The sequence below is a fragment of the Leuresthes tenuis genome, unplaced genomic scaffold (genome assembly GCF_036924035.1).
Source record: "Leuresthes tenuis unplaced genomic scaffold, fLeuTen1.0.hap1 SCAF_19, whole genome shotgun sequence".
NCBI classification, from domain to species: Eukaryota; Metazoa; Chordata; class Actinopteri; order Atheriniformes; family Atherinopsidae; genus Leuresthes; species Leuresthes tenuis.
Window position 1 is genome coordinate 7,496,535 of NW_027325373.1, and position 25,019 is coordinate 7,521,553.

The 25,019-nt window shown below is 38.4% G+C and overlaps 1 protein-coding gene across 1 annotated transcript in view; it reads right to left on the reverse strand.

Annotated features, from left to right (window-relative positions):
• Window positions 1-25,019, reverse strand: part of LOC140276809 (ephrin type-A receptor 5) — a 62,702-nt gene that overhangs the window by 22,901 nt on the left and 14,782 nt on the right. The window contains exons 4-6 of the mRNA XM_072371621.1: window positions 9,163-9,318; window positions 8,696-9,034; window positions 35-159 (exon numbers count right to left, since the gene is read on the reverse strand). Of these exons, the coding sequence (XP_072227722.1) occupies window positions 35-159; window positions 8,696-9,034; window positions 9,163-9,318 (620 nt within the window). The remainder of the gene's footprint in view (window positions 1-34; window positions 160-8,695; window positions 9,035-9,162; window positions 9,319-25,019) is intronic.

Sequence of the window (25,019 nt, forward strand, 5' to 3'; positions counted from 1 at the left end):
TAAATATATATACATGCATTGTTATTTTTGTTACCTTTTCAAAATACTTGATCTCATACTCGAGGATTATGCCGTTGGGCCGATCAGGCTCAGCCCAAGAAAGCGCAATGCTGCTCCTCCCTGTATGTCCTTTCCTTACCACACTTACTGGGGAGGGTGCTGCATAGACACACACACACACACAAACACACACACACACACACACACACACACACACACACGCACACACACACACACACACACACACAGATATGAATTGACAACATAGGACTCTTTGAAGTACCAACTTCAGTTACCATTATATTGACAGCACAACAGTATAGCAGCTTAATAAAAGGCAATCCATTGCAATAATTAAAATGAACAACACTCGTATAACATCCTAATAAACAGTGATTGCACGCAAGAGAATTGGTGCTAATATTGTGAAATCTGTTGGGTACGATCAGCCTCCATAACACAAACCTCTTAATGACACCTCCCCGTCTTTTGATGTTTAAACACACAACGATAATAATGCCTGTTGTGATCATGTGAAATACTAAACTGCACATGAAATGTGAAAAAGGAAAAAACAATCTGTTAAAAACAATATTATTTCACAGATAGCGGTGTGAGGAGGGGTTTTTGCTAATAGAATTGGTATGGTAATACACACGTCACTGTTGTCATGTCATTTCTGATAACAAAAGTAATTTGCTGTGTTTTTCATGAGTTTTCTGGAATTTAAATTCCTAAGAAGCTCTTTGGCTCAGTTCACTGACTCAAGAAAAGATATCAATTTTAGTTTTAAAGCAGATCTGTCTCTAAAACCATGGCTGCAATCTGGCAGCAAGGTACACCGCGTCAAATTAAATAATCCGTTTATATCCTGCTACTGAACAGATGCATGGAAAAGGTACAACAGCTTGGAACTGATTGAGCATTGGAAATTGTCATCACAAGACAAACCAAAAACATCTGAAAAACTGTTTCAGTTTAATTTATTTCACATCATGTCACTTTCATGTCGAACTCAAGATATTCATACATTTTGTCTCTATTACAGTTTTTACCTTCACTTTTTTATGGGATTGGTAATTTATTGTTACAGCTTTGAAGTCAAATGAGTTGAATTGTGTGAGTTTGCATCAATCACAGAGCCATCCTGTTGTAACCTGAACCGTTGAGCCATCTCTCAGAGGGACAGTTGGCGAGTCTGACACATAAAGAGCTTTTAACCAGGCAAAATGCTCCCTCAGGCAACATCCTGATAGTGTACGAGTATGTGTGTGTGTGTGTGTGCATGCTGGCCAGTGTGCATCTACTGCAAATGCTAAACACCGTTTAGGTTTCAATAGCCTCAGCAGAACTCCACAGGGAATAAATCATTGCTACAAACACAGTAACTGTATCCTGAGTGGATGGTTGCACAGAAGCGTTATCCGCGACATCTTAAAAGCCTGAAACCAGAGACCAAAAATCACACACACACTTTCAATGCTTAAATGGTATAAAGGCTGGGATTCAATGATGGGAGAGGGATTATTTTCCCAGCAGCTTAAGGTGTAACAATACCCCAAAATCTAAGTTTAAATCCTCCAAAAACGGAGGCAGTTCTCCATGGTGTATTCAATCAAAGGGTTTGAATAGAAGCTGTCATATGAGGGTGTATAGATTGCAAAGCCCCAAATACGATGATCTCAGGTTTTACGGATAAACCTGATGCGACTTTCTACATGCAAAACATGCGCTGGTGCTGAAGCCATCAATTAGATAAAGATAGATAGATATTTTTTTTAAATAATCAACTACCGTAATTTGTCCTCTAATTATTAAAGTGAATAACCACAAAACTCAGATTCCACAATCTGTAGGTTTGGTTTCAAGGATATCTTGTTTGGTTCCAGCCACAGTCAAACACCCTTCTGCATTCAGTGGAATATCTGTTACTGTAGTGCTGATGAGACTGTCTGAGACATGATGAATAAGCACGCACAAGAAAATCAGGTTGGAGATACTTTGTTATGTCACATTAACATTGTATCAATTTAGGTATAAAAAGTATGTACTTTTAAAGACACTTTTATCATTGCAGTTTACATTACATCATATCAATATACTAATTTGTTCAAGTTAAAGAAATGATATTGCCCATTGCAGATTTTTCCTCTTTTTGCGTAGGCCAAGTGAAAAGTTATAATAGAGAAAGTAAATGACCATAATCCATAATTCCCACTTTTCACACTTCCTGACTCTTCCATTTTCACCAGAAATTTAAAAGTATAGACACACAATTTTGAGCTCACAGACCAAAACAAACAAATGCTTTGGAAATAGGATTTGAGAGGCAGTAACACAGAAAGTTAACAAGAGGTGATAAGAGAGAGGGACAGACTGACAAAAGCAGGATGAGAGAATGGGAGACAAGCAGGTGGGATGATGAGAGGGGGAAAAAAAGTGAGAAATAAAATATCAGAGAGAAAGTGAGGGGGAGACATGTTGAAAGAGCGTTGACAGGGCCCCAGCAACACTTTTATTTTAGCAACAGGGAAGACAGTGTAATGACGCTTCTGGTTTAAACACTTCCATTCACATCTCCTAATGAGAACATGCAGTACAGTAATGAGGAATACGAACGTACAAAAACTCCTGGTGCTCTGACAAAGAGACAGTTGTGTGTTTTCTGTGAAAATAATACTTGAACTGTAAGAATAAGAAAGGTTAGAAAAGGGTAAGAAAGCACTCCAGTGTATGAATACAGACCTTCCAGTGTAACAACTCTGGCCTCAGATAAGCACAACATTATCAGAGTGCTGAGCATAAGCCTCTCAGACCCCTATCTGTCTGCACCATCACTGAAATCAATATGGACTTCAACTATCTGGTTTATTTTTCTATAACTACCCTCAAAGAATGGCAGAAAGATAGATTGAGAGACAGAATGAAAGAGATGGAAGACACAGATGCCTTTATTAGTGCTTGCAGCTTAACCTTTTGCCTGACTGCTGCTTTTATGCCACTTTAAATTGATTCAGCATCCTAGAACTGACCTGTGGTCTTCATTCATTTGTGCATTTTCATCAATTGTGCATTTGAGTTCTGAGCAATTCATAAAAGCTGAAGAGGGAAGAATACTTAAAAGTATAGGGCGATTTCTAGACCCAGGGCTTTAAAATTCCCATGAAATGACTAACACAGAGCTCTTTGCCTCTACTACACCTCCTCTCCAATAAGCTCCAAAAAAAGACACTTCAGGGCATTTTAAACTCTCTTGCCAAGAAATGAGAAATACAAAAAAACTTTTACGAATAACTGGGAAGATACATTGTAAAAGTTATAAATAATCCAAGTCAGACAATACAAACAATTAAATATTAACTTAGGTCTCATGAGGGCTTTCAGGCATTGATCATTGAAAACAGCATTTCTAGTTACTGTGTAACCAGGGTCTTTTGCTGTAAATTTTTCACCATCTCTCTCTCTTTACTTTCTTTCATGTCTCTTAGGACCCATGTCCATATAGAGCTTTTCTCTGGCAGATCACTCGGGTGCGCTTCCTGTCAGCATTTAATCTAAAAGCACTCTGATGTCTTTTGCAGCTCTTTTTTTCTTTTAAGTTTCAAAGACAACAATATCTCAACAGCACAACTCCACTATAACTGCTGCTTTGTGATAAACCAGCTTCACATCTTTCCTTTGTATTATCTATTTGTTGAACATAGTCTTTCCACTTCGACCAACAAACAGATGACTCTTGACCTTATATTGGCAATGGATGAGGCTGTCACAGCTCAGTCTGACATCCATAGTGCAGGAAGGTCTGTGTTGGATAAGATCTATTACAGACAGCAGTACAATAACTATGGTAGCCTTGTACAAGTGCTAATATTGGAAGGAGCCCACCTCAATGTCTGTTTTAGGTTAAATAAGGAACAATTTTCAGTAAACTGAAAAGGTTCATCCCCACAGAGCTTTGTGATTTGTGGCATTTCTTTCTTTGTTCTTAAACTTTGTTTTTATCTACCATGTCATATGCTATGGCTCAGTACAGACAGATACAAGGAGAACAAGTTTAACTTCCATTTTCTTGCATTCGAAGGTTACAGTTTCTGCCTGTATGATTGGTAATCTATTAAAAAAAAAAACACCAGCCATGATGACACCAGCACCTTTCTGACGAGTTTAAAGATTTTGTGACTTAAAGCAACTGGGTCAGCTACGCAAAAAAAAAGCAATGGATTTGGCATTTTTCCTAAATGCTGCATTTGTTCTCAACTCTTTTTTAAGATTAAACAATCAAAAATAATGCAAAAGTCATTGGAAAGTATTTTTCTTATTAACCAAAACATCCTAGATGTTGTTAAAGTTTCAGGAAACATTTGATTCAAACATTTGATGCAGATTCACAATGTCATACATTTGCTACCTAAAAACAGGATGTAGACTCTGCAAACATCCAGCCGGAGCCCCCCAGGACTCCACTAACCTTTCTGCAGAATGTATGCCAACAGCAGCAGCAGGACACATAACCACAGCACCAGGCCGTGCATTTTCACCAACACAACAAAGCAATGTTTCGCAATTAATTTGAAGAATAGCTGACAACAGCCAAAATAAAGTACATATGTGATATATGTGTATAGTATATTTGGGAGCACTTACTGTGCAGTTACAACGCAATGCTGAGTGACACGAACAAATAACCTGAAATAAAGACAACATAAGCAATGAGCTACCGTGAGACTCCTTTTATCAAGCTTAACCAGCACGATTTACATTTACTTCTTGTCAAAAGGCAGCAAGATAGTTTGTGTGAGGGGGAGTTATTAATCCAGTAACGTACAAGCAAAAAGTGGCTTGTTAAACAAAAATTAACGAGCCGCTTTTTCTAATATGTGGGATTTCTCTGCCCTATATTCTCTTACAAGACATCTATCCATTCATTTTCTACACCAGCTTCTACACCAGGGTCAATTTCAAATCACCAGTTAATCTAACAAGAATGTTTTTGGAAGGTGGGAGGATGCCAGAGTAGCTGGAGAGAACCCACGCATGCACTGGGAGAACATGCATCCTGACCAGACGAAACATGAACATTTTTTAATTTGAAGTTGGTACCCCTTTAGTTGAAATGGAAAGTTAAATACATGTATCATCGCCTTTTTACTGTCAGTTTCACGTACAAGATCTGGATAGTGGACTCTTAGAAAGCATAATTAGACTGCAGGAATAGTTGGGCAGTCATTTCGGTGATTCTTTCTTTTTAAAATCAGTTTCTACAACTTAACGTTTACTTCAGGTAGCAACTTCTCTGAAATGAGGAATTGGTGTGAAAGGTAATATTAAGGTAGCAAATGTTTGCTCTTCCCTTCCATCATCTTTGCCACGTTTTCCCTCCGAACATGCTCCATTTTTACAGCCTCTTGCTATGTGACCTTTTCTTTCCTCATCACAACCTCCCAATCATTTTCTCCTCCAGTTTGTCCTCACCACCTCTACCCCGTTGTTGTGTCTTTTCTTTTTTCAAGTTCTCCCCAGCCTTTCACCGCTTTCCATCTTCTCCTCACGAGTACCAAACACTTTATTATTCAGCGGGGCTTCACAGAGATACTGTGAAATCACCTATTTCACGGATCCCTTATCGTATGTGACACTTCCCTCACATCAAACAGCGGATCCACAGAGTCTTCTTCGCTTTTTCTGTCCAACTCTCGCGTCCGTCTCAAAGGAGTTTTGTTTCTGTCTCTTGTTTTTGCCTCTTTACCAAAAGCAGAAATACAGCCAATGACAACAGTCTCAAAAATGCAGTGTGTTAAACTGTTCATAACAGTTGATGCTCCAGGAATATCATTAAAAATATAGTGACTTTGGCAAGTCAGCTGATGCAAAGAGCTCCAACTTTTAAAGTTCTCACTTTGTTGACTGCATAAAAAATTTAAGGTATTTTTAAGGTATACTATATTGTAAAGTATACAATTAATCTAATTGGTTTTCTGACATGGCTATGTCTGAGACACTGAAGTAAGTAATCCGTTTCTAAATGACTTTAGCACATGGATAGGGCTTTCAATGTTGAATAGATCATGTCTGTATAGGTTGTAATTGAAATAAATAGCAGTTGGTCCATCGTGAAAGTGCCACCAGTCAGGCGCTGTGAACACAAAACATACTGCTTCTAAATGAGAGAATAAAGAGAAATTTGTGTAATGGAGGGCAGGAAGTGAGCTGAGGATATCTCGTCTGAAAAAATGCCTGTGTTTTGAGTCCAGAACTGACGCAGACAGACGAGAGTGTTTCGCTTGATATTTGAGAGTGGTTAACCTTGAAACATAGGACTGTCAGGTTAACGTCGTCGTCAAGATGTGTTGCATATCGCTTTTCTTGGAAAAGCAAATGTGTTTGGCATAAACGGTATTCAGACTACAATTCTGCTGCCATAATGGTGGACAGGGCAAGGGGGAAAAAAGATTATAGCCACTACTGCTAGCTGCTAGCATCTTAACACAAAACAGTACAAGAAAAAAAACACTCACCCTGGCGAAGACTAAACAATAATCATCGTGGAGCCGTTTGGTACCGAGGTTGTGGACCCACCCGCTAACGAAAAAATATATGCTTCCATACTTTTATATGCTTTCATCTGCTGTTTAGTGTAGTAGGATGTCTGAAGGACCAGATAGTTTGTGACGTCAACAATCTTGATTGTCGGCAAATCTTTAGGTTCTGTCGAAAAGTCACTCATCTTCATGAGATATGGGTCACGTGCAACATATTTATTGATTAACTGTATCTTTGTCTCGAAACTGTCTCTAAATCTGTATAATACGGACTCTCTGCAACGTTTTTCTCAATTTTTACTTCCTGCCCTCCATCTTAACTCGCGCCGCCTTCGCGTGTCATTATAATCACGTGACTGAAACCCAGCTATTAAGCAGGACGTAAGGGGTCTTCAGCGAGCCGCCCATCAAACACTATCACCTGGAGTTTGGTGAAAATGTGTAACTAATTAATGCTTTTTCTGCATCATGATGCAATTTGATGATAATTCAAATTGTTATGTGATAAAAAAGTACAATTCTCAGGGATTCTGTCTACCTTTTAAATTAAACTTTGTTAATATTAAGTTTGCTGATTCAACTAAAATATAAGCATGATTTACTCCTGTATTTTCTTTTGTGTCTTACTTTAAGAAGTCAATTCTTTGAATGTGAATGGAGCAACTATTCTCGTGCAAAAAACAATGGAATCATTCAAATTTGAAATGCCTTACAGTGCCTGTAAGTGCTTCAACAAATATTTCCATGTGCACACAATCTACACTTGTGTCTTCACCTACAGAAGATTGTGCCTCACTCAACCAATGAGAAAAAGCAGCGCTTATCTGTCTGCAACTCTGGCTGCCATGTGTAATCTAACATAATCCCAAATCTCCATTTGGTCCAGTGATTTGCTAATCCAGCTACAACTTCACTAAACTGAATTTGAGTTTTTTAGTTTGGTGTAATCCACTCAGTCTGCTGACAACCGTAATGACAAGACAGTTAGATGGCTGTCAGCAGTCTTGATTGTAAGACAGCCATCTGCCTCTAACTCTCTTTCTGTCTGTTTGTGTCTCCCCTCAGCACACATTGTATCCACTATCTGCCCTATTACTACCACTTCTATTTCCTACTGAAGCTGCTAGTAATACTACCGACTATTTCTTGAGTGCCAATGTACCATCTGTTCAGCAAAATGGAGCAAAGACAATCCTTCGACACTCCTTTCACCCCCCCCCTTCTTGGCTTTCCTCCAGATGGAGGCGTAGAGGAGGAGAACAATCATCTCATGTTTCTCCCTTTTCATCATGCTGTGTGCTACCCATTTCACTACAAGCAAATAAAATAACCTAAAGAAGTGTCTACCTCCTGTAAACACAAAAATGGATTCCCAAAGCAGATACAATGTTTCATCTTCATTTCAAAAAGAGAGCCAGCAACAGCAACGGTACATGTATGCAAAGTAGCCGGACTTCTTACCTGTCTTATATGAATATGGCCTCTTATGGTCTCATGGTTGGCTGCTTAAAGCAGAGGTTACATATATTATTTGACTTAAAATCAAAGTGTAAATTGATTAATCTTTTTTTCATTGCTGTTGGCAGGCACGCAGAATAACACCTGCTACCACACAGGAAAGCCAATACACACAACGGCCAGCAATTCAGGGGCTTTCATAATGCCACAGATTCCTGAAAATCTTGTTGGTGCAATCTATCACCCAAATGAAGGGAGCAAGCTGCTTTTTCGATTACATATCTAGATGCAGGAGCAAAAGCAAAAAAGGCTTTCTGCTGTGCAATGTTCTGTCATTCACGGCAGGGATGGTGCATAAGCGAAAATTAATACAGCAACAGATTTGTTGGACAAATACTGTGATAATTCGATCATCTGGTGCCTTTGTTATCAAACTCAGCTATTTGTTCCTGGAAGCCTACACGCTGATAACCTTTGGCAGTTTAAGTGAGGAGGAAAAATAATTTTGAGGAGAAAAATGGGACAGCTGTGTTTCTGGTAATGCTAACAGTACTTTATTAAAACTAACTCATTCATGCAGTAATGCCTATTGCACTTCCTGCTAGTTTTTTTTGTTTGTTTGTTTTTCAAGCAAAAAAGAAGCTTCATGATGGATATGACAGGCAGAAAAACAAGATAAAAAGTCTGGTGCAACATACCTGCCTGATTGGTTGTCACATTAAGTGTCACATACTGCTTAGCGTGGTCTTTGGCCAGCTCTGACACCCCATTGACAGCCTCCAGCAGAAAGCTGTAGTTGGTGTGTGACTGCAGGTCAGCAACCATCACCGAGGTGTTTGACAGGCCAAGGCGGCGTGGCAGAAAGCGTACGTTGGGGCCGCATTCCTCCAACCCCCTACCGTCTGGCAGGACCCGTCTGCAGAGGATATTGTAGCGTACATCTTTCCTGCCACCTGTCTCCATGGGAATGGACCACTCCAAAAAGACGCTTGTCTCATTGACATTGGAAATGGCATTCCGTGGAGCGGAGGGAGGGCCTGAGAGAGATGGAAAAGGATCAACTAATATCAATCAATAGTATCTTGATGAACAAAAAACTGTAAAGATGAGCTGTAAAATCACAAGTGAGACTATGCAAATGTAAAAAAGGTGTGAAATGTCTCACGTGTGCAGGCCATATTAGGAGGGTCAGAGTCTATCTTATAGTATCCATCTTCACAGCTGCAGGCTGTGGCCCCCGTCTGTCTGGCCACACTGTGAGGTGGACATTTACTGCAGGCTGAAGACTCCAGCAGTGAGCGGTAAAACCCCACTTTGCAGACTGAAAGAGAAGGAGAGGATGTCGGGAATAGTTTGAGAGAGAAGAGATAGGAGTAGATGTGCAAATAGGGAAGAAAGGGGGTCACAGGCAGAGTGGTGAAAAAAATAAAAGGGACAGGAGAAATTGCAGGACAACATGGTTATTTCCTTTTAAAAAGGAGGTCAACTTCCCCATAGTGGACAAATTTCCTTGGATGGTTGTGACTGTTTTGAAGTCACTTGTGAGATGCTTTTAAAACGTCAAAGAAAAGAAGGATTTCAAATATTTTTACAACAATATTTCTTTTGAAGTTTAATCCCTTTTTATGTTTCTCCAGGGATTATTTCTTTTAAGCCCACACAATTTTGTCCTATTATTCATGTTCCATTGTCTTAGTCAAAACTTATGACCTTACAGTTGGTTTTTCACCCTTTTCAAAGACCTAAAATCTATATCCAATTTAAATTCTGTACCTTACAGAGTGTTTATGCTTGAGTCTGCTGCGCAATAATGTTCCAACACATGTGTAGTTCAACAAGCCAAGAGAGAGACAGAATATCTTCATTCAACACAAACTCAGATGGCTGATCTAAGTGAGGCAGGTAGACAGGAATGTATTCGGAATGTTAACACCCATGTGCAACTCAACAACCCCAAGCGAACTGATCAACTTATTATAGCATTCTTTAACCTCCTGATTTAACCTCTGTTAAACAGAGCTGTGAAATAACAAATTGATGTTTCTTTTAAAAAAGAAAGATGAGTAGTTGTCAGGATACCAGACAAAGGAGAAAAAAACAAGAGCCATGTTTCCTCTGTGTTTGTCCACTAGATTTAAGAGCCGTTGTTTTCACCCATTGTGTGAGTGTGGGTGTTGTGGAGCCCAGTCAGGCTGCAGCTTTAATTAACAACTACATAATTAAACTTCAGGTAGGAGGACAGCAGGATAAAGACTTGGAACGGAGAAAATACAAAACGCAAACGGGAGATATGACGATAAAAGTGAATGATGGGAAGAGAGAGGCCAAGTTTACGAGGACGAGACAGGGATAGAGAGGACAATGAAGGAAACAAAGGAGGAGCAGTAGGATGCTTTGTGTGTGTGTGTGTGTGTGTGTGTGTGTGTGTGTGTGTGTGTGTGTGTGTGTGTGTGTGCATGTGCGTATGTGTGAGACCGAGTGTGTTTTAGTCGTTAGACAGCAGTGGCTCTGATTCACCTTGACGGAACCTTGGTCTGTTGTCATGGAACATTAGTCCTGAAAAATTCTCCCTCTGCCCTGGATCACTCCAAGTCTCACCTCTCATTCTCTCTCTCTCCCTCTATCTCTCTCTCTCTCTCTCTCTCTCACACACACACACACACACACACACACATACACACACACAAACACACTAAACTGGAATAATTCCTTTCATGTAATGTGTTTCAATCATTCCAGAATCATAGAACAAGCTGAGGCAAACGTATTTCAGGTGTTAATTAAGATATATCAATAAATAAATTTAAGAAAAATTCGACATCTTTTTGCATTTTTTTGTTTTATAATGGAGTAGTTGTTGTACTAATTACATACTATCTGAATCTTTGCTTGACTTAATTCACCGACTTACCTTAAGTTCTATAATTTGATACAAGTACTGCCATTAGGATACACCAAATATTTTGTGTCAGTTGCCTGTACCTTGTGTATCCTTAACAAGAACATTGTATTAAGTCCAATTGATTTAGTGCAGTTACTGTAACCCATCCACACTTAACCCCATGTTAAACTAATCTCAAATACTTACTCATAGCCCCAGTCATTTTACCTTTCTGCACCAGGTTTTGATCCCTACTAGAACTACAATTCCCAACACAATTGGTATTTATACCATAAATGTTCCAAAGGTAGGTAACACAAAGACTACACACACAGAACCCATTCATGGTTGCTAGTAGATTTATTGCCATTGTGCAGCCAGTAGCTCTCCTTCATTTCATCCTCCAAACCCCCATGGCCAAATCAATGAATGGCATGTAAGCTCATTTCACACATAAATACCAATTCCTAATAACTGGGGACATTACCATATGCTCAAATACAGTATGTCGATATAAAAGATAGAATATTTTAAAACGCATTTCCACATTTTTCTTTATTAGCTCTCACATCATGGTGTGTCTGCTGCACTCCAAAATCAGTTGTCAGTCAAACAGTATGCTGTGGTACCACAATGGCACCCAGTGAAGAAGTTTTGACTCTCAGGAGATTTAAAAATCAGGAGATTTTTTATTTGTTCGTTCACCACAGATGTTGCCATTTGTCAGTCTTGAGAACAGCTACTTGGTTTTAATTTCTGCAGAAGTCCTACATTACTTTGACATTTACTGTAATGAAACAGTAAATCTGCATTTATTTGCGGAGAATAATTATAATCAAAAACACAAAGAGAGATATTTAACCAGCCAGATGGACACACACATTGGCAAAGACAGTTGCTCATAATGTGGTTGTGTGAAAAATGAGATGATCTGATCAAATTAAAATATAGCATGAACATTTCTTTCCCCTGGAAACTGCAAATGATTATGATAATTATATAAACATTTGCAATTAAAATGTGCAAATTGAGTGAAAAATAAATCCTTTGCATGCCACTTTAATAAAAGTCAGTTTCAGTTGACTAATAAGCACAGGCAATAGTGAATGTTAAGGTATTTGTTATCATTAATATGAGCTCATTTCCATTTAGGATGAATAGACCATTCGTGCTCAACAGGAAAATAAATATGACAGCACTGCACAACACGAGGGCAAAATACTAAACAGTTACAGTTGGTCATGCAGCAATTTGACTGTCTTCATTTAATGCGTTTTAAGGATTTGAAGGAAAACTGGGGCATGAAGGTCAGGAAAGAGAGCAGAAGGCTGAAACTGGGATAAAAGGGTCAAAATGTCAGCATAAATCAGAACATGTATGTTTGGGATTTAAAACCAAGCCACAGTTGTAGGATTGCCTTGATAGGCTATCAGGCCAAGGGTTAAAAACATGCAAAAAGTTTAATTTGAATGGTAACTAGATGACTTACTGGGACCTAAAGATTCCTTAGAAATTAAGCTGCTGTTTTCGATTGACCAATGTATGAAGAGCATGCAACTGCTGGTAATCAGCTATATTTCTTTTGTGGAAAAAGAAAACAGAAATTGTCTTAATCTTTTAAATGTTATGTAACAGAAGCCTATGTTTGACACAAACAACTTGTTTTATGTTTGCCATACCTCAGACTCGGTAACTAATTTCTTCCTATACTTTAATCCTCTCTTATCATGTGAGACGTCTCAATGAAATGTATATCAATGCAAACAAGCTATAAGATCAGGATAAGCTGCTTTCATTCTTTGACATAAGAGGAACATTTTTATACCTGCAAATTAACAACACATATACACTAACAAACCAACTTTCTGTCATGAAATCATTACAGTCATGGCTTGATTAAATGTCCCATTCCTCATTGTGAATGCAAGCCGAAAAGACGGCGTAGGTGGTATTAATACGTGCACGCGTGAACGTGTTGCCCTTGGGGAAGCTGTTTTTCTGATGCCATGCAGCTCTTAATGCACAGCACAAAGGCTAATAGGTAATTAATATGCAATAGACACTACTGTGTCTGTATGGCTTTGTGAGTGTGTACATTTGTGAGTGTGAGGTTAATATGTAATTAATATGCGTCACACACTCGCATCCCAAGCAAATTAAGGATCCAGCGGTGTCCGCTGATGCTTCTTAACAGACGTCCTCGTTAACTGGAAGCATTTCCCTGTAAACATGTTGATTTATATGTTCAACTGTCGTTTGGAGGGATTAGAAAATGTAAGCGATTAAGGCTGAGAGAAGGACACAGTGATAGGTGGGCAAGGGTATGAGAACGGAAGTTCAAGTTAAAGACTAGATAATGTGTATCAGCATTGGATTTAAATTCATTTGTTCTGGATCTAAAAATTGGCTCATTACTCATCATACTCAGTATCATGAAAGTAGCACAGCTGGTGAGGTGGAGCTAGATGCAGCTATATTGCACTTTTTCAACTGAAGGTTTTGCATCACATTAAATCATAAGAACATTATTGTTGTGGGTTAAAAAATTTTCTTTGCAGGAAATCTAAGCTGCTATAACCAACTATAGTCGTCAAATAGCCACAATGTAATGCAATATTAATCATATAGGCCTACTGCACATTCAGACTTGTAGAAAAGTAGAAGTCAAGGTCATAAGAAATGATAAACTTTTCTTTTTGTAGTTCTGTACTGTTTAACTGCTTAAAGTCAAACAGTAACAAACAATCTGACAAAATAAGGATGGAGAAGCCAAATGGCTTGCACCATTGGCTGCTTGCGCCTTACACTTTTATTTCCTCCATTCCTGACAGTCTTCTGACTGTACACAGTCTCTGCAAGACTGACACAGATGTAAACACTAAGAGAACACAAAAAATCTGCTCGGATGTATTTCAATGCAATGCCTATCTTGTTAGCTGATAGAATTGTGAACTAATAAACCAGTCGAGGAAACCCAGTAAATATCCTCTTCCTGTATTTGTCCTACAGCAAACTACTGGTCCAAGAAACATAAACACAACTGGGGTTGGCCTGTTTGTGTGCGTGAATGTATGAAGGTTTCATACCTTCATCTGTTATTGTTGTCTCATTGTGTTTGTGTGTGTGGCTCTGCGTATGTATGCACCAATGCATGCACGTAATCGTGCATTTCTCTGTGTGAACACAAACAAAGACAGATGATTATACCATAATAATATACAATCAAGTCAGAGGGGTTTTCCTTTCTGGGGGATGACAGAGCAGGTCATTGTTCAGCATCCATTTATTCTCACAATCAGGCAAAAAGCAGAAACCAGGGGGTCAAACTGGTCTCAACAGTTAGAGAAAATACAATTTATTTGCCGGTAGATTATCATTACAAGATGATGATGATTCAAAGTCAATTTATGCTGAGAAGATATGTTGCTAGAATGGCTCAACTAGCAATCACTTCGGTCGTATATTATTTTCTATTTTAACATTTAGTTAACCTCCATTTTGTCGACATATTAGTCTCCATTAATGCTTGTGCAACTGCCGAACGCCGTTTTCATTCTTCTCTAAAAGCCTGAAACAAGCATTGTGTAGGTGGAAAAGCAGGACTTCTTGTAATTGTAAGACTGACAGTTGTATTCCCTGCTTCTCCTCTCACCTTGGAAGAAAAACAGCAAACCCCAAGTTGCTCACAATGACAGGTGAGCACTTTGCCTAACAGCTCCACCACAGGCTGAATGGAAAACTCATGGTGAAGCACCTTGTAGAACCATGCTAAAGTTAGAGTGCAATTTAGGTGCAGACCATTCGTCATTTATCTTTTTAACTCATCCAGTCTCATGTCATCATATCCCCACCTTCATGCTTTACTGTCACGTCCATTCATTCACTTTCTTTGTCCTGACCAGAATCCTGACAAACATGGTGGGTGCTACCCAAGGCAAACATATGTTGTTCTTATCTGACCTAGAATGGGCTCTCAATATTCATAAAGCTTCTTTTAAAATTGTTTAGCAAAGTGAAAACTTTATCCAAAAAGTGTATCTTTCTTTTTCCCCCTTCTAGGATTCACAGTGGTTCATGTCTGTAGTGCCTTATCTATTATAGAAACTCAGATCGCCATTGGTTACGCCACTGTTAGTTTTGGAGCTCTTGCCTTTTTTTTTCCAGAGAAAAACTGTAAATAGCACACTGTGGCATAATTGGAAGAGGATAGTCACTGCAGCTCTGATTAGTGGAGCCATGGCCCATTTTATCGACGAGCTCCTGATTACAGCCACAGCTGTGTTTCCACTGATTTTCAGTCAGTCACCACTCTCCTATGATCTTTTCCATCTCCATGAGGTCTCACAATCAGGTTCCTTAAATTCATATCATATAAGAGTAACATTGCAGACATAAATGTAGACAAAGGCCATCAATCCAAAACCTCAAAACGGTCTTCTCTTCACAGGTCTTTTCACAATGTATTCATGCAAATAGGCTAACTGTTGGTCCGAGGTGTGCTCAGTTTTCTATTTTTGACCTTTTTTAGGTTTGTTAAATTAACTGACTCTTATATCCAATTGGAAAATGTATACACCTCTTAAAGACGGGTTTTCTGTAAAATAATGTTTTCAAGCTGTCATGGTAAAACATGCAAAGTTTTTCTTCATTTTAGATTACACATTTTCACAATTTTTTTCAGACTCTGTAAAGCTTTATTATTTATCTATTAATTTCAAATAAACTGTTGCCATATGGGTAACTCATGTACCTTCTGTTTTGCACTGTCAGTGATTACTCTTTTTACCTCACAGCCATATGTGCCTAACTTTTCTCATGGCTTGACCATCTGTAAATGCAGTCCAGTTTTTTTTTTTTTTCCACCTATCAACCATAATATTATGACTGTTTGACAAAAATGAGCCGGTCTTACTGTTGTCACCAAAAGAGGTCCAACCAGTCAGTTTGTTTGGTACCAGCATTTGATCCTTTTGGCCCTGTGGGTTATGGGGTCTTTGTGGACTTGCTTGCTTCCCACAGATGTCATAAGAGCCTACGGTATTGGAATCTGGGGAATTTGGAGACCAAGTGAACACCTCAGAATCTTTGTTATGGTCTCTAAGAATTTGTAGGGCCTGCAAGTGAGAGCTGTTGCCATGATGGGGTGGGGATTGCGATTAGTCTGTAAAAATGTTTAGGTTGGTGGTAAATGTCAAAGTAACATCTAAGTAAATGCCAGGACGTAGATTTTCCTAGGAGAACAATGCATTTTAACATCATATGCAGCATCACTCACTCTACATGTCACAGGATTGAGGCAGGACCAATAAAGTATCTTTCTATCTATCTATTCTCTTCTATATTTGAGCTTAATGTACTAGCAGTGTGCAGAACTACCAGTCTAACCAGTCATAAGAACTGTCTAGGGCTCTGGAGACGATCAGGCTTTCATGGATAGAAGCTAGCACTGCTGAATGAAGTATTTTATCAATATTTTACCATCTTCAGGAATGTGCAGTTGTGTGTGTGTGAGCTCTTGCACATCTATCTTTGTAAGTACATAGGGACTATCCTCTATTTCTTGAAAAGTGTTTGTTTTAAAAGCAGCGTTAGGGTTAGGTTTATGTATTCTTTGGGTTCGGCAATATATAGGTGATTCATTTACCATGTTGGTTATGGCTGAGGTTATGGGTCAGGCATTAGGACTGTGTCAAATGAAGTCCTCACAAGTACAGAAAAGAAGTGTAAGGATGCACATTAACAGGGGGAAGGGTAAATGGGAGATGGCACTTCGGGGAAAGTCAGTTTACCCAACAAGCACTCAGGAAGCACTTTAGTTGTCATGACAGCATCACCGCATTGAGATGATGGGGTGATGGAGAGGGGGTGGGGAGAAAGAAGGAAGCCCTATAGAGGGATGCAGGAGGGCAGCACAGAATGGGTGACTTTTATCATAGAAGCCTTTCAGTATTACAAGTTTTAAAAAGATGAGTCTTTTTGCTTGACAAATCCAGTTCATTCAATTTTCAGGAGATGATAACTGCCTGAAGTTTGAAGAATATATACCTTTTGCCATATGATGAGAGAACTTCTTTCATTTTGAAAGAAACACAGTTCATCCTTAACTATAAAACTTACATACATGCACAGGACATATTGCTTGTGTGCCACTACCACACATTATGTTGCTGCCTTACATTGAAGTAATAATTTACATAACTGAAGTACTAACACTTCCTAACACTTTAACACACTCGAAGAGAAAAATCCATTAGAAATGTGTATATATTCGATGTTTTACATCCGTGACAGAAAAATATGTTAAAGGTTTAACTTTCTGCTGTTCTCTTCTTAGCTACATATAAAAGTGCAGAGAGAGTAAATAAATTCCCCTATATTAGTAAAAGGATGTGAGCTGGGCCACACGTGGTATTAAATTAGCAAAGTTTAAAATAAATGATTGAGGTTATAGACAAAACTCCTGCATCTAGTGTTAGAAGTCATTTACTTGTCAGAGCATGATGGTAATTCTTTTGAAGAGATGGATGCTGCAAAGATCATGCGTTAATCTCAGTGTTATGCAAGCATCTGTAATACCCTTGTCACCACATCATCTACCACAAGACCCGCACTGCAAGTGTGAGCTGCTCCTTCACTGTTCCGCTATCCCATAATTCTCCAGAGGGGGAGGGCAGAAAGCTTCCACATATTGCTAATCCACTGAGACGGGTTTTGATGGTAGGGCCACCGCTGTGACCAGATCAAGTTTGACATATGCTGCAGTGAAGTCTGACAGGCAGGCAAACACAGAGGAACACCAGGGGAGCCCTAGCACTGAAACAAAGTATCATCAAGGGGAATCCAGCACTACCCATGACACACTTAAATGGTAATCTCTGAACAAAGTGCTCCACGTTTGTATTATTCCTCCGGCGAGCAGCTTTTTTTCCTTTTTTTTTTTAAAGTAATTCTGTTAATGGATGATACAAAAGTTGTCCTAATTTTTTTCATTTGTATTCCCTATCTGTTGCCTTTTTCTCTTCCTTCTCTACCTTTTCTTACCTTCCCCCAGCTTCCCCTACTGTCTTCCCTAAACTTACTGTCCATATTGTACCTCAATTCTTCTCTTTTTTTTGTCACAGGAATTCAGTGCAGCCTGAATTTCAACATCGCAAAGCTGGCAATCCCAGGATTTTATTCCACCCTTTTTTGTCTTCAAAACATGGCATTCAGCTATGGTTTTCATTCATTATCAGCATTCATTATCCTAAAGGTCCATTTTTCCATTCTTTCAACACTGAAACCTGCTCTTGTTCGATCTTCAATTCACTACTCAGTCGCTTCCCCATTATTTTGCTCTTTACTGTCATTACACCATTTCAGTTTTCACATTTATGTACCAATATTCCATCATTCCAGGAACTGTTGCAACCAACATCACATTTAATAATCAGTCCTCAATATAATTCCAGCTATTCATTAAGTCTTTATCAACAAGCATCATTTAATAATGAAACCCAATTATTCAAACAACTGCTTTAGCACTTTCTCTACTCTTTCATTATCAAAGGCAAATTCAATAATGATATTCTGAAGAAAACGATAAGAGGAGGATTATTTCACAGCCAAGATGGAAAAAGGAGATATGTATTTTTTATTTAAATAGCAGACACATGAATATAAATTCATAGTTGAAAATTAGAATTGGCTTGGTAATGTACATGTGTTACAATTTGTTAATAAGCCTTTTGCTCTGTTTTTTTATGATAATTAACCATGTGGAGTTATTGTCTGGGACATTCATTCCTGGACAGAAAGCAGGCTAGACCACCAAAGACTGTAATGTTTCAATTAGTTCACATAATTCCAAGAATGGATTAGAGATAGTTAACAATTACATCATCTTAACGTTATGTACGGTGCCTCCATGCCAAAGCTGTAAATACTGTATGTGCAACTAATGCATTACAGCCGACATGTTGAGATAAATGTTGTACTTATGAAAACGAGTCAATGTAGCTTTCATTCATTCAACGATAATAAGGGAACTGATAAACGATAGCTTACAAAAAAAAATGGGTTACGCAGGAGAGCTTTAAAATAAAATAAAAAGAGATCTGAAGGATTCAATAAACAACTCTGCATTGTGAAAATTCTGGGGAGTGCATCTGTAAAATGTAAGCTGAACTTTTGATTTGGCCTTGGTGCAGACAGTGGATGGATTGATCTTATGTGTACAGCATTTTGCTTTTGCTGGTTGTTTTGAAATGACATTATTTCCCCAGCTACTGAAATTAACTTATGTCCTTCTGATACTTATTGTGCGATGGAGCTATTTACCACCGTCACAGATGCTTAGTATGCTTTAATTAGTGAGTGGAAAGTTGAATGGCAGCTGGTAATGCAAGAGGCAAGAGGAGAGTAGCCTGTGGATTCATTAGTAACCTTAATATATCATAATTCATTGGGATGGGCAGGGATTTGACCATGCAGCATTTGGGCCCTTGTTATGGCACTGCCTCATGCACAGTATTGTGTTCCTCTTGTGGTCAATGGAGGCAGCCATCAACCAGCATCAGAGACAAATTCCTCAGATTCTGATTTCTGTTTATAGCATCATTTATGAGCTGATTAAATTGGACAAACTGACAAGATGATTTGTATTCATTTGTTGTTTCCTGTTTAGAGCTTAAACCTGAATGAATAATATCAATTTTAAAAAATCATCAGAAAAGCTAAAAAGGTAAGTGGACTGTACTTGTATAGCGCTTTTCTAGTCTAACTGACCACTTAAAGCACTTCAATACTACATGCCACATTCACCCATTCACTCACACTCATACGGCACTCTACAACTACGTGCTTTCTACTCATTCACACACATTAATACACTGATGGATGGCAATGTGGGGTTCAGTGTCTTGCCCAAGGACACTTCAACATGTGGCCCAGGGAAGCCTGAGTCGAACCACAGACCTTCCGATTGGTGAGCAACTGCTCTTCCTCCTGTGCTACAGCTGTCTAACAGTTGACTTTGACTGTATTATAGGCTGGTAATATACTCAAATGGGATGATCCTGTGTATTTCCTTGTTTTATAAGGCTAAACAATTAATCCAGACAACAAACTGGGTTGATTCCTAATTATTAAGATCGATGTCACTGTAAATAAGCAAAGTTTTAGTGATCCATATAAAGGAAATGTAATTTCCTGACAATATTCCCCCCCTCCCCTCACATTCAGTTAAGTTTTAATTAAGAAATTCTCCCAACACCCAACTCAGCCATGATTCCAACATTCAGGAATGAACTCAATCCGCACTACCCCTCCTTCTTATCATTCTTCTATTTATCCAATTGCCCACTTCAATCCTCAGCTATCCTGTCACCATCACCCTCGAAAAAACGCTCATCCATCTCTCAGCCCTCATACCCCGTAGAGTGAAATCTACAATTTATCTTGTGCCCCCTTGTTTTTGCCTACACTTCTCCTTTCTATAACAATCCTGCTGTTCAATCCATCCACCCATTTACCCGTGGATGTACCCTCCACCCCCTTCACTCTTACTGTGCTGATAGTGCTGCAGTTAAGCACCAGTTATCCTTGCTGAAGTTGTACACTCATCTTATATAATCACATACAATATCTGGTGACAACATTACTTCTCACATGACATGCATCATCGCACGATATGTAGTTCCGAGTAACACAAATCCAACTATTCTTTTCAGTACAGCTATTACGGCAGAGTTTAGCTTTTGTCTGACATTTTATAGTGATGTTCATTCCAGAGAAGCTTGTGTGTTTGTGTGTCTGTGCCTGAGAGTAGATGAGTGTAAAAAAAAGGAAATCACATGATGTGTTTACGCGTTGATGGATAAAGATGGACAAATCTCTAAAGAGGGGAAGGAAATTGAAATGAAGTGAGAAGTAGTGGTGAGTGATAAAGACAGGAGAGTGTTATTGTAGATGGCAACAACAGCAGAAGATGCAGGAAGAGGGACAATGAATAAAACACTGAAGAAACACTCAATGATGGGCAGTCATAGGCAGAAGAAATGGGACAGAGAGAGACAATGGAAAAGAGAAAGAAACACAAGAGCAAGAAAGATGGATGATGGACAACTAAGGTATTGAGAAAGACATTAAAAGCAAATGAGTGAAACCAAAAAAGATGAGAATGTGATAAACCACCATAGCAAAGGAGGAAGACAAAAAGAGAAGAAGCAGTCCATAATGAGTTCTGCCCCACATTCACAAAGGTTCCATTCAATTATGCTCAACTAGGCAACACACACAGGATCCACACAGATGTATGCAGACGTGTTGCACTGGGAAACCAGTATTATAAAGGTATCTCAATACCTAACCGGTGAATTTGTACCTTGCGCTTTTTCAGGAGTACTGATGTTTTAACACTGTAAAAGACCTGTAATAAGGGGGATATTTTCAGTGATTTTAGCTGATGTGCCACAGTGAGGCATTTATGCGTGTGCGTACAGCGCCATGCGTCACCTCCCTGCAGGCACAGAGGGCGGGCCTTTCTGCACTCAACTTTCACTGCGACATGACATGACTGAAAATCCAAGCGCCATCTCCAACTGGCAACATTTTTTGTCTGAAGCAGAAGCACAATGCAAAATATGGAGCCCACTGCAGGGAGAGCTAATGGGCAACGCAATGCTGCTTACAATAAATGTTTAAAAGCTACACAGACGGGGAAAACAAACATATCAACTTGGAAAATCACACTGCTGTTGTGGTGTTGAAGATTAGTGAAAAAGATGGATAACATTTCATTTTGCTCTCAAATTCTAAGTTAAATATTGTCTTCATTAAGTCTATTCAGTGACCTTAGCTCTTAATTTCCTGAGGCCGGTGCACAGTATTGCTAAAAACATTACAACATTGGTCATCTTATCTTATGATTGCAAACAAACTGGATATCAGCTAAAGTTGTTTCTGAAAAAGAGCTGATCTCCAAGTACCAGTGTTTAAATCCTAATGCGCTCCCCAGCAATAATACCACATACTTCAGTACAGTAAAACAACAACAAAGAAAAGTGCTGCTATCTCATCCTCACCACATCGCTCAACGTCCTTCAGCAGCTTTTTAAGGGCGACTGAGACTGAGTGAGCCGGCACACAGTCAAATTGTGGACAAACAAAAAATAAGAAAAACAGGAAATAAACATTTTGAAAAGGTACTGTAGCATCAAATCATGTTGCAATCAATAACTACAAAGTGTCTACAAATCGTGTGCCAGTCTAATCTATAATGTGATATCGATCACTTGTTGTTAAGCTTATCCAATAAGTTCTAGTGATTACAGAAAATTGTTCTCTTTAGGGTTTTTTGCATAAATTAAATTTATTTGAAGGAAAACTTGACTTAAAAAAAATAACCTTAATGAACTTTTAAAAGAACTTTTTGTAACAAAAAGGTGTTTAGGTGGCTTATGTCATGTTTTTATGATGCATTACAATAGGTTTTCACCACAGTTCGTCTCAGTAATGGTACTGACACATTTCAGCAGGTAATTCATCGCTCATCATTTTTGCATCATAAGCACAGTAAACACTTTTTTCTCATGTGCATATGTACTGTTTTCTTTAAACTTTCAACCACAGCTCAAAAGGAAACATCTGGAGTCTCTCTTTTCTGCATTCCACTGATTTAAAACTAAATCACTACACCCAGTGAAAGTTCTAAAATCCACCTCAACAGAACTTCAGAACTCCTTCCCCCTAAAAAGACACATAATGCACTCTCAGTATGGAGTCCAGACTGTCAGTGCCTCAAAACCAGAATTCAACTCTTCGTACTCCAACATGAGTGACAGTAAAGCACATGAAAAAGTGTTTACTGAGGCAGTGAACACATATGGTTCCAACACTGCCAAAGAGGAAAAAGCTTGCCATGTTTCTCTCTATAGACAGTTTCAAAGACTGTCAGTTTAACAGTCTCATCTGCATACGAAACTAAGCCGCTTCATTAATTGCTAGGGATGTGTTATATTCGCTCACGTAAATATGGGCATTTATTTGCAGATACATTTTAATTTAAAATATTTAACCAATAGGAAAAATTGACATATTCAACAAATTCATCTACCCTGAAAGCAACAACACTCGGAAATTCTATTCAGCCGTGACATGGCAGGAAAAACAGCCACCAGTTTCCAGCAAGAAAAGATGGCAAAGTCTGACTTTGTTGATGAGTCAAAGACAATATTTGGTTACCTTGTTACCTATATATATATATATATATATATATATATATATATGTATATATTATGGCATGCCGTTCAGGAAATTAATCTTTGAATATATTGAATGAAACTCTGAATATATTGAATGAACCTTGAATATATTGAATGAAACTTGAATATATTGAATGAACCTTGAATATATGGAATGAAACTCTGAATATATGGAATGAAACTCTGAATATATTGAATGAACCTTGAATATATTGAATGAAACTCTGAATATATTGAATAAACCTTGAATATATGGAATGAAACTTTGAATATATTGAATGAAACTCTGAATATATTGAATGAACCTTGAATATATTGAATGAAACTTGAATATATTGAATGAACCTTGAATATATGGAATGAAACTCTGAATATATGGAATGAAACTCTGAATATATTGAATGAACCTTGAATATATTGAATGAAACTCTGAATATATTGAATAAACCTTGAATATATGGAATGAAACTTTGAATATATTGAATGAAACTCTGAATATATTGAATGAACCTTGAATATATGGAATGAACCTTGAATATATGGAATGAAACTTTGAATATATTGAATGAAACTCTGAATATATTGAATGAAACTTGACTGACGTCAGACTTCACGGAAGTGCCTGCAGCCATCTTGTCTAAGGTGTGGATACTGTGGCGAAAAGCGAATGACAATTAGTCAGTCCGCTCGGAATTTTGTAGGATGAATATTAAAGTATGAGGACATCATTAACACACTGGCGAATGCATGTACGGGCCAAAATCCTCCCGATAACCCTGCGCGTTCTTCTAACGAAGAAGTCGTGGCAGACTTTCGACATCAGGCCAACCTCAGCATGCCTTCAACCTCTCAGGAGTGCCCCAAAACGGCAATGCAGGCTATATATTGTTTAGATACAATAAGAATCACCCACATTCATAGACCAATGTAGGCTGAATATTTAGTTTAGTATTGAACGTATTTGATGATCCGCGACACAGCTTTGTTCACGTTACTCACAGCAGATTGCGGACAGACAAATGCATCGTGCCCAAAGTGGACATTGTGTCACGGATCATCATATACGTTCATTACTTAACTAAATATTCAGCCTGCATTGCCGTTTTGGGGCACTCCTGAGAGGTTGAAGGCATGCTGAGGTTGGCCTGATAAACAGCTGCCTGACCTGTTGTCGTAAGTCTGCCACGACTTCTTCGTTAGAAGAACTGGCAGGGTTATCGGGAGAATTTTGGCCCGTACATGCATTCGCCAGTGTGTTAATGATGTCCTCATACTTTAATATTCATCCTGCAAAATTCCGAGCGGACTGACTAATTGTCATTCGCTTTTCGCCACAGTATCCACACCTTAGACAAGATGGCTGCAGGCACTTCCGTGAAGTCTGACGTCAGTCAAGTTTCATTCAATATATTCAGAGTTTCATTCAATATATTCAAAGTTTCATTCCATATATTCAAGGTTCATTCAATATATTCAGAGTTTCATTCAATATATTCAAGGTTCATTCAATATATTCAGAGTTTCATTCAATATATTCAAGGTTCATTCAATATATTCAGAGTTTCATTCAATATATTCAAGGTTCATTCAATATATTCAGAGTTTCATTCCATATATTCAGAGTTTCATTCAATATATTCAAGGTTCATTCAATATATTCAGAGTTTCATTCCATATATTCAAGGTTCATTCAATATATTCAGAGTTTCATTCCATATATTCAAGGTTCATTCAATATATTCAGAGTTTCATTCAATATATTCAAAGTTTCATACCATATATTCAAAGATTAATTTCCTGAACGGCATGCCATAATATATATATATATATATAAATAAACACTACTACAGCAACACTGATACCATTAAAGAACAAAGTGAAAGCCAACAGAATTGTACT